Here is a 15,117-nt window from a genome sequence, read left to right on the forward strand (position 1 = left end):
GCTGCACACCAAGTCTGCACCCAGCAGCTTCTGTTAAACAGCCCTTCCCCAAACAGGCCCAGGGCAGGCCAGCTTTATTCTTTCCCCCAGGGCTGCTCCGTACAGCAGGGCCCGTTTGCCACAGCCCTGCTTTCAGCGGACAGTCACGCTCTGTGCAAAGCAGCACGTTTGGTAAATCCTGTGCTTAGCTGAGCAGGGCTGCTTCCCGCCCCCTCCTCAAACACCAACAGCCTTGGCTGGCCTCCAGCCCCTCTGTTCGAGTGATGCTGCTGGGGGGGAGAGAGACGCCTCCTGGCAGCAGGCACTGCTAGGCTGAAGCCAGGCGTGAGACAGAGCTCAGCCTTGGGGCAGGAGGTTCTGCTCCTGAATCCAGTAGCCCCAGCTGATGGAACGAGGGCCGGCAGCAGCCCTCCGGCTCCAGGCCTGAGAAGAAAGGGGCCGCACTTCTCCAAGGTCTGCTGCCCACCTGCTCGCGGGTTCATTTCCACGTACGCATTACAAGTCCATGAAGCAAACAGGGCGGCTCAGCCCCGCCTCAGGCTCCTCCCTGCTAGGAATTCTCCTGGGGAGGGTCCAGGTAGGACATGAGAGCCTCTGAGCAACCAGATCGGCCTGTAGGGACCACCCTGCGCCAAAGTCACCCAAGCAGCTGGCCCCATTCCTGAGTGCTGCACGAACACACCGTGACCAGCAGGGAGAGAGGAAGGAACCGGCCCCGCCACAGGGGGCCCAGGCCACTAAACTCCAAATTTCGCGTGAAACAGGCTGGGCCGCCCCTCCCTTCCCAACGCGGTGAGGGACATGAGCAGGAAGGGCCCAGGCCCCTGCGTCCAGGTGGGACTCGCCCCGGGCAGCGTAGGGCTCCGCTCCCCTCTCGACCGCCGCCCCTACTGGCGCTTGGCTTTGTACGGCCGGGAGCGTTTCCGGCGATCCGGCTTCCTCTGCTTGTGGAGACGCCCGATGCTGACGCCTTGCCGGCGGCGGACTGAGATGTTCTGCTCCACGAGGCTAGCCAGCATGCCTGCAGGGGAGCAGCCATGCCACGGGTGAGAAGCGGCTCACAGGGACAATAGCCCCCTCCCCACACACCTGCCCCAGTTTGCAGGAGCCCCAGCTAATAGCTTAGCCCTGGGCCCCAGCTCACTGGAGGACAAAGCCTGCGGGTCCCAGAGCCAAAGGCCCACGCTCAGGGCTGTCCCAGCTGCAGTAGTGAGGAGTGAGCCCCGAGTGGTCCCTCCAGCGTGCGGGGACCCCCAAGAGAAGCAGCAGCCCTGCACCGGTGAAGAGTGACCGCAGGGCAACCCCTCAGCACCAGCTCAGCTGCACAGCCGCGAGGAGCAGCCAGCCTCACCTTCCTGCGCCAGCATGGAGATGAAGGTGCAGATGAACTCGTCGTAGTTGTGGGTTCTCCTCTGGTCGTCGATCTGCGGAGAGAGCTGCAGGTGAACGGCTGCCGCCTGGGCCAGCAGGCAAGGGGAGCCCAGCCCAAGAGGCTGCAGCCAGGGTGGTTTGGGTGCGGCGTTGAGCTGAAAGCAGCACCCAACCCAGCTTCTGGCTGCTGCCTGGACTGAGGGCTCTGACGGGGGGCGCAGGCAGGTCGGCTGCATGGAGCTCACAGGAAGCCCTGCGCCGGCGGGGAATCACGCTGGACACACTGGGAGAAGGCTGCTGCCCAGCAAGGCAAGCCCAGCCCGGGTGCAGGCTCCAGCCCGGGTTCAGCTGCGCTGCCCACTCAGCGCCCCCGAGACGGCTCAGGCAGCTGGCTCGCTCTCCCCGGCTGCTGTCCCGGGCAAGTGGCTGCCCAGCCCGGCCTACCCCCAGGAGTCTCTCCCCACAGGCCCATGCAAAGGCGCTGGGTGGGCTCAGCCTCCCAAGGGCTGCAGGGACCCAGGCAGCGCACCTTGAACTTCTTCCTCTTCTCCACCTCCTCCTTCAGGCAGGCCTCGTAGTTCACGATCTCGGCTTCCACGCACTTGAGCAGCGCCAGCAGCTCCTGGCAGAGCCGAGCAGAGAACGTGACCCACCCGGCCCCTGCCGCAGCCCGGGGATGGAGAAGGGGCCAGGTGGTGCCCGCTGGCCGCACAGCCAAGCAGCGCCAAGCTGCAGCGATGCCCAGCCCCAGCTCACCCCCGCGGGAAAGGGCTCCCTCCACCAGCACAGGGCTGTGCTGGGCAGCCGCACTGGAGAGCATCTCGATGGGATCGGCGCACTGCTAGTTAGCGGCAGCAGAGCGGGGGCTGCCGAGACCAGGCTCTTAGCCGAGCAGCTCTCAGCTCAAGGCCCCGGCGCCAGCACACACGGGGGAAGCAGCCCCCAGCCACGCAGAGGCGGTGGCCTTGGGCCGGTTCCCAACGGCCGTGTCCCCGTGACCAAGTGAGCCGCACAGCCCAGCCTCTGCTCCCCTTCCCAGAGACGCAGCGTGACCCCTTGGGGCAGCGCCCCCACTCGCAGGCCAGCATCCGCCCTAGCGGCAGGGAGGCGCTGCCATGCCCTGCGGGGAAGGGAGTAAGGGCGGCACGGGCAGGGAGTTAGAGCAAGGGCCGGTTATGGGCAGGAGCGTCTAGAGACCAAAGCGCCCGGTGTGGCTGGGCAGAAACCAGCCCCATGGGCTGGTGGGGAAGAGGCTGTGCCCCTGCCACTAACGCAGGCCCTGGCCGCGTGGAGCTGCTGCTGCCTGGCTTGGGCGGACGGTCGGTCACTCACTTTGGGCGAATACTTCTCCCCGCAGGGGTGGTCGCTGGGCCTGCAGAGAGCCGCCCTCTCCTTGCCGTCGCTTGGCTCACCCGCCTCCTTCTCGGCCCCCCTGACGGCAGCCTGGCCCTCTTCGCTCTGCCTGCTGGAGGCGGGGGAGCTCTTCCCCCCTTCTGGGCACACCAGGGAAGAAAGCGTTACGGACCACAGCCCGGTACCTGCACCTGCTCCAACCCCCCGGCTGCCTCCCAGGGCATCTTAAGGGCCCACCCTGCCACCCACCCTCTTCCCCTTCAGCCATGGTGCCCCCTCCCTCAGTGAAGGCCCATGGCCCTTCCCACCCCTACCTGTGATGGCAAGCGGGCAGAAGACCCCCTCCTCGGTGAGGTGCAGGAGGCCAATGCTGACGACGGGCCCCAGGTCCCGCACAGCTCGGTTGAACCGCATGCAGTCCACCCGCAGCAGGCTGTCCTCCTCCCCGAAGAGCACCTTGGAGATGTGGGAGGTGACGGGGCTGGAGGGCCGGGTGGGGTTGGCCGAGCGGATGGGGGAGCGCAGCGGGGAGTTGAAGGCGCTGCCGATCTCCGAGGCAGTGTCCGTGCTCTCGTTGCTGGGCGTGGGGGAGGGCTGTGAGTGGCCCACCACGGCCACGGCGGCCCCCCCACTCCCGGTCTTGATGGAGAGGGGGATGGACAGGTCCTTCTGGGACTCCTTGAGCTTCTCTGCCAGGACGTTGATGGTGTTGGGCTGGAGGACGGAGAGCTGGCTGTCAGCAGCCCCGGCCACGACCTCCTGCTTCGCCTGCCCCTTCCGAGCGTACCTGCCCCAGGACGCAAACAGGAGGTCAAGGACAGACACCAACCAGGCTGCTGGCGGCACCAGGCCCGGCACCCCAGCAGCTGGGGAGAGCTGACACGGTACGGCCTCCGGCACCACACGACGCAACCTGCGGGAGTCTGGACCCCCACCGAGCCTGGCACAGCCTGAGCGAGTTGAACCACGGCGGCAGGGGAAACGGGGGGGAACCTCCGCTGCTCATGTGACTGGACAGGTCTGCGAGTGCTTGGCCCGCCCAGCCCAGGGCTCCCCAAAGCGCCCGCTGAATGGCCTGCGCCATGTGGGAACCTGCCCGGCACTCTATAAATACCACAGCAGCAACGTGGGAACCAAGCGGGCCTGGCCGGGGCGATGCTCGGAAATTAGGCTGGTCCATGTGCGAAATCCCCCTGCCCTGCGAGAGAGCGAAACCGACTAAGCCCAGCGCAGCCAGCACTAGGGCCTGTCTGCACAGGCGGCGTCTGCAGGCGAGAGCTGTTCAACGTGTAGACGAGGCCGGAGCGTTTTTCACCTTCCCCCTCCGGGGCAGCCCCACTACAGTCTGAACCGCAGTGCGAGGGGCCGATCTGGCTCGCTCACAGCCTCCCCGCTTGGGAGCTCTCTGTGCGCCCTTCGTGCCAGGCTGCGCCCCACTCTCCGAGCGCCTCCAGGCCGCAAAGGGCCCAGTTCTCAGCTTTCTGCTGACACCGCTGGGATCTGTGGGGCTCCCACCCCACCCGCAGGCTCCCAGGGCTCACATACGAATATCAGCACGGCCTGGGCACCGGGGGAACTGACCGCTCAAGGTGAGGGACAACAGGAGACCACAGGGGCCATCCTCAAGATGGGCACCCAAAGTGAGCTGAGCCTTGAAAGACTCCAGAGACCCCCGAGGAATGCGCACGGGAGTTGGGCGTATCTGGGCTTAACGGGACTCTCAGGGGTACCACTGAAAGGGTCCGGCCTGCTGGCTCACCATCAGCCTTCGCTACCGCCAGCCAGACCCAAGCAAGAGCGCTAGTGCCCACCCCGCCATGCTCGGCCAGACGCTGCCGTCCTCTCTCCCCAGCTGCAGCCAGCGGGCAGGAGCTGACTCAGGGAGGCAGGCTTGGAGATGAGCCCCGGCCCGGTGGGACTAGATGAAGAGATCAGCTGACCGGGGCTGGATAAATATCCCGCTCGGCCTCTTTGGCCAGCCACTCTGTGCCCAGGGCACCCTCCTGCCAGCGCTCCCTGAGCTAGGGCTGCCTTCACACCCAGCCACGTGCGGGATCAGTGTGCTGCTCACCTACCTGGTGAAACGCTCCCCCAGGCATCTTCCGCCTCCCCGGTCTGCCCTGGGGAACACAGGCTGAAGGAAAGCGGGTCTCACTCTCCCATCACTCTGCGGTTCCAATGCCAGCCCTTACCTGAGGGCAGGGGCGGTGTTAGAAACCTCTTCCTCCTCCTCCTCGTCATAGTCGTCCTCGTCGTCTGAGTAGTGCTGGTGCTGGTGGACTGGAACCCGGCTGCGACCCACACCCGCTGCCAAGTCCTCCTCCTCCTGCAACACACACCCGCTCACTGCCCGAGGGGCCCATCCCTTGCTGTCAGCCCTCCCTGGAAGCCGGGCAAAGACACCAGCACCAGCCACGGGCTGGCCGGCAGCATCTCTGGGAGAGCCCCTGCCTCGGAGCAGTCCTGGGGGCTCCACGAAGCCCACGTTGGAGGGCACCACCTCCCCCCACACAGGCTAGGTTTGCCCTGGGCACTGCCATACCCAGCCAAACGTGATCTCAGGGTAGAACTGAGCCCGCCGATTCAGGACCAGAAGTCCCAGCTTTGGCTTCTGTGTACCCCCAGAACCCGGGTGCAACAAGCATGCCTGGACCCCGGTGCACCTGGTCCCGCAAACCAGAACAGGCTAGAAACCCAGCAACACAGCCCCGGAGGGGCAGCACGAGAGACAGTGGAAACAGTGCGCCTCTCCCCGCTTGTGTGCGCTCGGGGAGCTGGAAGGGTACCAGACCTCCAGGCACATGGGGGGCCTCTAAAACCCTGTGAACTGGCACAGCCAGCTGCTGCAGCGGCAGGGATAGAAAGTTATCCCTTGATGTCCTTTTCCCCCAGGCTTCATTCACGAGGCTGGCAAGGCGCAGCCTAGTCTCTGGCTGTCTCCGGCCTGCCGCCCGCCATGAGAAGAAAGGCCGGGCCCCACGTACCTGCATGGGCGACTTGGCGTAGTTGTGGTTATCCAAGAAGGCCGGGAGCCTCTGCACAATCGGGTTGGGGTTAGCCGGAGCCCCATTGATGCAGCTCCCGGAGGGCTTTGCAACCAGTTTGGATTTGTTGGGCAGGTTCTGTGCAGCGGCAGTGTGGCCCTGGCCCGGCGACTCCTCAGTGCTGTCTGCAACGCACAGGCCTGACCTCAGAGAGCTTTTCCCAAAGGACTCTAGCTCCTGGGATTCCCGGGGGCTCTCCTTAACCTCTTCCCTGCCCCTCCAGACACTGAAACCCTCCTAGGACTACACCGCCAAGAGCAACAATAAACGTCACTCGAGTTCTCCCTTCTCAAGCTCTGTGGCCTGCATCCCTGCCGGTGGCGGCCTGGCCAGCAGGCACTGAATCCAGGCACAGGCTGCAGGGCACCATATATCCATGCCCGGAGGCTATTTGGGAACACAACAATCAAGGCTGAGCCAGCACGGCCCCGCTCTATCCCATGGCTCTTTCCTCCACCGCTTGGTGGACAGATCCAGGACTCAAGTGATCAAGCCACAGTGGGGCGCTTCTGGGCAGGGCTCTCCCCACAGCTGAGCGAGGCCCACACCTGGGCGAGAGCTCTCCGGAGCCAGCTGCACTCTGCTCATCTCCAGCGTCCCACAGGCCTTGCTGCTGGCCGGCTTGGCCTCCTCGGCTGGCTGAGACTCCTGGGACTTCTGGGTCTGAATCAGCTCCGGCTGAGTTACCCGGATCAGCTGGAAAGCAAAAAAGACAATCAGCCCCAGAGCGTTGAATCAGGTTCCCAGTTGCACAAGGCCTAAGGGAGGGAAGGAGGAACCCATGTGGCTGAGCCAACTTCCCAGCTCTGGCCAGCAGCCAGCCACGTGCGCTGCTGGAACATCACGGGGCGAGAAGGTCAGTGAGTCCCACCTGGGAAACGCAGTCACATGGGACACGGCTACAGGCGGGAAGCACAGCGCGTGGTACCAAGCCGTGGCCAAGGGTCTGAGGTACTCCTTCCACCCGCCCTAGGACAGCACAGCGCAGCCAGGCTGCCCGGAGGACGGAGGGAGAGAGAGTAGGGCTGAGCAGTGCCTGGGGAAGCCAGCGCTTGCAGCCTGCTGGCAAAGCCTGCACCTCCCCTACCTGCTGCAGGGCCTCCAGCACCGTCTGCCTGTTCATCTTCAGGATGTGCAGCCTGGATTCGTACTTCACCCTCCGGTCAGGCACCACCGCCATCAGATTGAAGCGGATGTCGTGGTACGGCTCCCTGCAGCAAAGCACATCGGCCGCATTAGCGTGGGCTCACCCAGAGGAACGGGGTTGCCCTGACAAGCTGCAGGTGGGGATTCAGATGCCACCAGCGTGCAACGCAGGGGCTGCAGAACTGCAGGTTCCAGGCAGCAGGGCCGGAGAAGCCAAGATGCTCATGGTCCGCACAGAAGACCAGAGGTGGTTATGTGGCAAACGAGCAGCTCCCCCCAGCACCCGTGCGAAGACACGTTAAGTGACTTTCACAGCATGTCCTGCAGACCTTCCTCCACTTGCATGTCCCTATAAACAAGGCACAAGCAACCCAGCTGGCTGAGCAGGACTCCAAATACACGGCCAGCTGGGCAGGGCACTCCCTAGCCAAGGGGCAGGGCTCTGCGTCACCGGCACTTGGGAACAAACGGATGGTTTCGAGTCAGATCAGTCAGGAGTTACCACGCTGCGGCCCCGGAGTCCTGCCCCTGCCGGTGGAACCTCAGTGCAGCGCAGGGGCAGGAAACGGGAGCTGTTACTTTCACGGGGCTGGCTGCGGGGCAACCAAAACTCACCGCATAGGGAGGAAAAACCCCTCCCCAATTCTGAGCACCTCTTTGCGAGCCAGGAGTTGTGACTAGGAGGGAGGAGATGGCCCTACACTGGGGAGCTGCAGGTCCATTACCCACCTCTGCCACTGATTCCTAGTACAGCCCTTAGTCAAGTCACTTTGCCTGTCCGCACTATTGTAAACCGCCTCCTGAAAGCCAGACCCCCACCCGCCTGGGCTGCATCAGGGACTGCCCTGACTGGGCTCACGCAAGGCCTAGGGAGGCAGTCCCAAAGCTGTAATGACTCAGCCAAGCAGCAGCGCACCAGGAAGAGGGTAACGTATCACACTGCCCACTGGCACAGCGCACCCAGGGGCCACTGCACAGCCCCCCCGGGCTTGGGTACCTCCTGAGCCACACAGCAGCCCAGGCACCGCTGTGTCAGCCCAGGGCTGTCCTAAGGCAGATGGTAACGGGGAAGGGCAGCCCCCATTCATTCCCCCACGGCCGCGCCTGGGAACAGAGTGGTTTCTTGTTCCCAGGGTGGGCGCAGAACGGTCACTTCCGGGGTCCCTCTTGCACAAGGAAGGGCTCAGCCACCACATCCCAGCCACTGTCCCACAGCAGTCGGGGCCAGGAGCCCACCAGGACTCCCACAGGTGCAGGTGTGCCCCGAGTAACCAAGAGCATAAGTCACACAGCTGCTTGGCCTCATGCTGCAGCATCCGCAGGAGCTCCCAGACCGCAGCTGGGCCCCTCCCAGGCTTCCTCAGAGGCCCAATTCAGCCACAACAGATCAAACAAGACACCAAACTCATCTGCAGGGGTGCCATGACCAGAGGGCTAAGCAAGCAAAGACCCCCTTTACCACCCTTCCCCTGCCCTGTCCCTGCAGGCCGAGCGGGGCAGAAACAAGCAGGCCCTGCGCCCAAGCGTCTCACGCTGCTATGGCACGATCCAACCCGTCCCCTTCCACGGGGGACCCAACCATCCAGCCCTCCTGAGCCACCATGCTGTGAAACAGACCTCAGCGTCTCCCAGGCCAGCCACCCCCTCCCCCGAGCTTATGTGGGCACCGACCCTGCTGTGGCCAGGCCAATGCGCTCCATGATCACTCTCCTGGCTTTGTCCGTCCACTCTTCGTCCTCGGCCCAAGGCCCTGGGAAACAGAGAAACGCGTTAGCAGAGCAAACCCCGCCCCCAAGCTCGGCCTGGGCCGGCACAGCCGCTAGGCCGCTCGCCTGGGGTCAGCCAGCCACAAGGACGGGCCGCCTGTCCAACCGCAAGGCCTGCCAGGGACCAATCCCATCGCTCTCTGCGAGCGCATCGGTCCTGCCCTGGGCTCAGTACTGCCAACAGGGCTCCACGGTGGGACCCGCGGCCACACGCAGCGCCCCTCCTGCTCTGCCGCGGCTGGGATCTGTGCTGGGGAGACAGGTGCAAACAAGCCTGTCCCAGGGCCGGTCGTAGGCCGCTCCCGCCAGGAGACTGCTTGCTTGGAACCAGCACTCCCTGTGAGCTGAGCGGGCAGGCGCCCAGGAGAGGTTCAGCTGCCACTCAGCTGATTTGCAGCGCCGCCCCCAGCCAGCAGCATGTTTCCATTGGCGGTGCACCTCTGCACAGGCCTCGGTGTGCATAAAATTTATTCCGCCCACGGACAGAAGGCGTCGGAGGGGCACTGCTTGTAACCTTGCTCTAGCTGTCACGGGCAGAGGTCGTTATGATTTCCTGGAGGGAAATAAGTCTGAAAGCAAAAAGCCCAATGCCTAACCTAGCGAAAGGACCCAGGCTGAGACCCTGCCAACAGCCACCGAAACCCGGATCTCCCTTGGGGACAACTGGATTCTCCCAGGAACCGGATTCCGGGGGCCCCCAGGGGACAGGCGCCCACCTCTGCACAACCCCTGCTGACCCTGCAAGTAACAGGAGTGTGGCCGAGTCCGACCCTGGATCTCAGCTACCGACGCAGCACCAGTGGGACACCCCAGACTGCCACGGCAGCGGGCAGGGCAGGACTGGCACAGCTGGGAGCACGAGGAGCAGCTGTGCGAGGACTCATGCTGGGATACGGCTGAGGTGGCACTGGGCTGTAGGTGGAGGTGCGGTCACGTGCCAGCCTGGGCCAGGGCAATATAGAGCGTGCAGGCACACAAGGACCGTCCTTGGGGCCTCCTTGCATTCTGTGCTTTAGCTCGTGCCGCCGCCGTCGTTTTCTGGGGAGGCAGCAGCGGCCCTGCTGGGTGTTCCTGCATCGCGCTGGGGATCGAGATTTCCTCCACAACCCACGTGCGCACGGTCAGGACAATTCCACTGACCGGGAGAGCCTCCTGCTGCAGGGGCCAGACAGAGATGCCCAGCGGGAAGGCCAGGCCACCAAGAGATCAAGCTTGAGGCAAGGGATAGCTGCAGGAGCTCCAGCAATGCTAAAGGACACTCCCAGCACCTCCAGCCCGGGAATCGTGCCCAGGCAGGGTCTGTTCTGGCCAGCACTGGGGCTGCAGGCGCTGGGGCCCAGGGCTCCTTACCGTGGTCGATGGGATAGACCTTCAGTCCGTCCAGCTCAAAGAGTCGCCCCTTGATGGGAACGTAACTGACGAAGTGAAAGGCCTCCATGGTCCGCACGGCGCTGATTCCATTCTGCTTTTCCGGCAGGTGCCGAGGCTCCGGCCTGTGCGAGGGAACACAACCGAGAGGTGAGCGCAGCAGCCGCCTCCCTTCCCCCAGGGCGCAGAGCTGCAGGAGGTACCCACACTCACCTGGCATGGCTGTTATGGGCCTTGGCCAACTCTGGGGCATTCCCAATAGCATAGCCCTTACTCTGCAAAAAGCAAAGAGCACAAGAACAGCCACCACTGGGTCAGACCAACGGTCCATCCAGCCCAGCATCCCGTCTCCCAACAGCGGCCAGTGCCACGTGCCCAGAGGGGGTGGCCCAAAGACAATGATCAAGCAGCTTGTCTCCTGCCATCCATCTCCAGCCTCTGACAAACAGAGCCCAGGGACACCCACTCCTACCCCCGGCTAATCGCCTTTTATGGACCTAACCTCCATGAACTTATCTAGCTCTTCCTTGAACTCTCTTCTAGTCCTGGCCTTCCCAGCCTCCTCTGGCCAGGAGTTCCACAGGTTGACTGTGCGCTGTGTGAAAAAGAACTTCCTTTTATTAGTTTTAAACCTGCTGCCCATTAATTTCATTTGGTGTCCTCTAGTTCTTGTACTATGGGAACAAGTAAATAACATTTTTTACTAACCCTCTCCACACCACCCAGGATTTTATATACCTCTGTCATATCCCCTCTTTTCTAAACTGAAAAGCCGCAGTCTGTTTAACCTCTCATAGGGGACCCGTTCCAACCCCCTCATCATTTCAGTCGCCCTTTTCTGAACCGTCAGCAAAGGCAGACAAAGATCCCCAAAGTGGAGGGGTGCAATGGCGGGAACCCCTGAACGCCGTGCCGCGAGCCCGCATCTCTGGAGATGCCTCCCTCCCCGAGAGGCATGTCGGAGCGGATGCACAGGAATGGATCGTGGCCTGGGGAGGCAACTCCGAGGTAACAAGGTGGGGGAGGAAGGAGGGCATGCTTGAAGAAGGGGTTGTAGAGAAAGATGTGAAGGCCAGAGGGAGCCTATCTAGAGGACAGCACAGTTAGGCAAGGGCAAAGGTGAAGGGAGGAAAAGGGGTTGGGAAGAAGGCAGGAATGTGAATGGGGATGGGAACAGAGCTGGGCTGAGGCTGCACAGAACCATCCCTTCGCAAACAGATCACAGGAAAGGAGCAGGACCCCCCGACCCCCAACCCAGCAAGCCGCAGCCCCACACCCCACCCCGCGCCAACCTCCGGGCTGAAGCCCTTGGTGAAATCCTTCATGCGACTCAACGTCGGCCCCAGGTCCACATTGCTGCAATTCAGGAGGACACTCAGCAGGGCGTGAGTGGCACAGGAATTGGGAATCAGCTACAGGAAAGAGAGACCAAGTTACATAACAGAAACGGGGGGGATCCTTCAGCCCCAGCGTCCAGATGCTCCCCGACACCCTGCAGTAACTGCTGCCAAAAATCCAGCACAACAGCTGCCTGGAACCCTCAGCTGAGGAACACAACCCCTGTCCCACTGCGTAGGGTCACAGCCTTCCCACAAATCACATCACCCCACCTGCTTCATGGCAAGGCCAGGGCTGGCACAGATGAGACCAGCCCTCTGCTCTAACAATTCGTGTGGATTCCCTCTGCCTTTGCCAGCCTCCTGCACTGTCCCTGAGCAGACAAGGGAAGACGCTAGATCTATACAGCCATTAAGTAAAGCCTACAGCAAGCAGGGCGCCAGGGGCGAGTGCAAGTCCAGAACGCCGGGGGGCTGGAGCTTGCAACTTCCAACTCCCTGCGCCCCAAGGCCAGTGCCACACCCCAGGTTCACCTCCGGGAGGGGACTACAGCTCACACACCAGCCAACGCACTGCAAGACCACTGTGCTGGCTCAACTCTAGGTCCCCTTCTGGAAGCAAAAGGCCATTCCTTTGTGATAAGGAGGGACCCAGGGAAAAAGTGTTAGGTTCACATCCAACCTCTGTCCCCAACATACAAATCTTCCAGTCTCTGTTCTTCAGGCCTCATGTCCAACACCCCACAGAGGCCGGCTGCCTTCTCGAACGCATTATGTCCCTAAATACCCAGGTGACAGATATAAAAGCCAACCCTGAGCTGAGCCACAGCCTCCTGATCTGCAGTAGGCCAAGCAGGCAATCTGCACAGAATCAGGCTGTCCACCAGTCGGGGGAACTGCAGCACGGCTATGGACCATTCCTGCCACAATCTGGATGGCCACAGATAAGCTCAGCGCATGAGCATGCCCTCGCTGCCCACTCGTCCCCAGCCAGCCTACCTGATGAGCGAAGAACATGTTATTGACGATGTCATCGTCGATCACCGACGTCTCATCCACCAGGGTGGAGACCTTCCGGCGGGACCGACGCTCTTCAATCCATTTGAAGAGGAAGATGAACCCGTACACAGGGCTGGCAGAGAAAGAAACACAAAGGGGCTGGTGTTGGCAGTGGCACCAGTTTGCAAGTTTCCATTAACATGAACCATGCAGCTCTCGTCAAGTGGAGCCCACAGGACACATCTAAGGTGGGATATGAGGGTGTGATTCCTGAAACACACTGATGTCTGGGCACTCCAGTCTGCAGAGACCACGTCTGGTCCAGTCCAGTCCGGAGAGGCCATGCTGGCGCAAACTAAAAGCTCCCCAATGTATGTTAACTTCACTCTAAACAGCATTACATCAACATATAATAGGGAACTTACAGGGTGCAGCAGCAGGATTTAGAAAACCAGTTACTGCCAAGAGATCGGTGTCTTTAGAAACCGCACCCCTGTACCCACATCACTGCTGTGCAAGGACGAGCCCAGGGGAGCTTTTGCTGGATGAAATCTACTCCAATAAGTCAGGCTGAGCTGAAAACTTACCCTTGGCACTTGCTCTGTAGATCATAGATTTCCTCAACCTGCACCCCTTTAACGCCTACAAAAAAAAGAGAACGGGAGCCAGTGATGTGAGACCAGCAGAAGGGGGTCTGGGCTTGAAACCAACCTGGCAGAACAGCTCCCCTACTCACCAAAATCCTCCACTAACAGGGTGAAGAGACCTGGAGGGGAACAAGACAGAGGTTACCTCTGGCGGAACAGACAGGAAATTTCTGTCCCCCAGCTCTGGTTAGCACCAGGGCAAATTTGACAAAAACCACAAGTTTGGAACAGTGACAAATAATAATACATTTGGAACACTAGCTCGATCAGTTCCAGCTGCACTACAGACAGACTCTTAGAGTTTAAGGCCAGAAGAGACCACCAGGTCATCTCATCTGACCACCTGCTCAGGACACCCCAGAGCTGGGCACCTTACAACTCCCAGGCTGTTTCTCAAGAGTAGGCAAAGCAATAACAGGGCTCGAGGCAGACAAGCTATTAACTTAAGGAGTTTTGCTTCTGATTTATCTGCAACCTTTCAAAACCCTTTCCTTTCACTTCACGCATTCAGCGGTTACTTCAGCATCCAACAAAGGGAACAGGCCAACCATCCTGGTCGGTGCAGGGAAAGGAAGCTTTTAGATTAGATCTTCTGAAGGGTCGGTAGCTTAAAACAAATGATCTGAAGACCCCCAGTTCCCTCTTCAACCCTCCAAGACACCAAGAAAGACAGTGGGGAGGAAGAATAAAGAGTGTGACATTAAAACAATCATGCTATTGGTGCCATGCACAGTGAAGATGAATTGAAGATACTATTACCTAGGCTACGGCTACGCCACCATGTATGAAAGCATAACTCAGGGGCGCGAAGACACAATACCCAGATGGCATAATTTACAGGGGCCTAAATGTTGATATAACACATCTTTTAATGCCAATATGAGCAGGTACAGACCAGTGGGGAATCCCACGCCCAGCGTTCACACCCTGACAGCTCACTGACACCTGAGCCACTTAAAGATACTTGGCTCAATGGCGAATTCAAATGACTATTTCAGCACACGCCTGATGTGTGAATACTGGTCCCGGGTTGTCCTCCACTTTCAGGAGCCCATCTCTCAAACTCACCGAGGAGGTGCTTGTTGGACTCCCACACCCCCTCCAACAGCCATCACTGCGCATGGGAATGAATCTGAGTGAGGCCCAGCAAGACATCAGGGGGACACATGAGGGTGGGAGGCCACTTGTCAAGTATTAACCAAAGAGGGGCCCAAGCACCTGGGGTTTCAGACCACCAGAAAAGGCTTTTCTTTAACTCCCACCTCACTTCGGGGCAAACTGCTCACCCACAGCCTGCCCCTCCCCCCACAACCCCCATGCTGCCCCCACAGCCTGCCCCTCCCCCCACAACACCCACGCTCCCTCCCCCACAGCCTGCCCCTCCCCCCACAACACCCACGCTCCCTCCCCCACAGCCTGCCCCTCCCCCACAACCCCCACGCTGCCCCCACTGCCTGCCCCTCCCCCACCCTCCCTCCACAGCCTGCCCCTCCCCCCACAACCCCCACGCTCCCTCCCCTCACAGCCCACCCCGCCCCCCACCTCACCGGGGTCGCTCTCCAGCTCCAGCCAGCCCTTATTCATCTTCCCCCGGACCGGGCCACGGCGCCATGTCCTGCCCCCTCCCCCTCAGCTGCACCGACGTTCGGGCCCCACAAGCCCATCCGCCCCAGGCCACGCCCACTTCCCTTTCGTCATCTCACCGCGACGCGCAGGCGCACGGAGGCAGGACGCGGCGGGATATCAGTCCCAGCCGCGGCTGCCGGGCGCGTGAAATAAGTCTCGGAGCCGCGCTGGGGCCGCGGGGCGGATCCCCTCACGGGTCCCCAGACCCCCATGTCCCGCTGCGCTGCGCGCCCCGTGCCTGCACATTGGGCTCTGGGCGGGGGCGCAGGCCGCGGAGCGCCCCCGGCCGGACACGGGGCCACCCACTCCCCGCCGGGTCGCCCGGTGCTCGGCGCTGCGCAGCCCACGCGACGGGACCAGCGGGCAGCCGCCCGGGAGCCGAGTCGGAGTCCCGCACGATGGCACCGTCGGCACAGGGACCGTGCGAAGGCCCCGCTGCCAGATCCCGGGCCCTGCACCC

General features: G+C 61.8%; 1 protein-coding gene across 2 annotated transcripts; it reads right to left on the bottom strand.

Moving 5' to 3' along the window:
• Positions 1-44: 44 nt before the first annotated feature.
• On the bottom strand, positions 45-14,694 carry BAP1 (BRCA1 associated deubiquitinase 1). 2 transcript variants are annotated; one of them, XM_075005856.1, is made up of 17 exons: positions 14,579-14,694; positions 13,121-13,150; positions 12,972-13,026; positions 12,385-12,517; positions 11,341-11,460; positions 10,262-10,323; positions 10,031-10,173; positions 8,586-8,664; positions 6,856-6,979; positions 6,317-6,464; positions 5,709-5,893; positions 4,917-5,050; positions 3,039-3,511; positions 2,704-2,864; positions 1,901-1,993; positions 1,352-1,424; positions 45-1,021 (listed from the first exon to the last, which is right to left on the bottom strand). In XM_075005856.1, exons 1-17 carry the CDS (start codon positions 14,613-14,615, stop codon positions 888-890), a joined length of 2,184 nt encoding a protein of 727 aa, XP_074861957.1. In that variant the 5' UTR covers positions 14,616-14,694; the 3' UTR covers positions 45-887. The 2 variants fall into 2 exon arrangements, with proteins under 2 accessions (XP_074861957.1, XP_074861958.1); XM_075005857.1 differs by lacking the exon at positions 1,901-1,993.
• Positions 14,695-15,117: the final 423 nt, after the last annotated feature.

Source organism: Carettochelys insculpta, chromosome 11, assembly GCF_033958435.1.
Source record: "Carettochelys insculpta isolate YL-2023 chromosome 11, ASM3395843v1, whole genome shotgun sequence".
In the NCBI taxonomy this organism is placed as follows: Eukaryota; Metazoa; Chordata; order Testudines; family Carettochelyidae; genus Carettochelys; species Carettochelys insculpta.

What these genes read in the sequence shown, in the direction of transcription:
- BAP1 (XM_075005856.1), bottom strand. Translation starts at nt 14,615, where the DNA reads ATGAATAAGGGCTGGCTGGAGCTGGAGAGCGACCCCG. An exon ending in CTACAGAGCAAGTGCCAAGG is followed by an intron (nt 12,518 to 12,971) that starts GTAAGTTTTCAG and finishes TTTCTCTGCCAG; the next exon opens with CCCTGTGTACGGGTTCATCT. An exon ending in CTCCATGCTGGCGCAGGAAG is followed by an intron (nt 1,022 to 1,351) that starts GTGAGGCTGGCT and finishes GCTCCCCTGCAG; the next exon opens with GCATGCTGGCTAGCCTCGTG.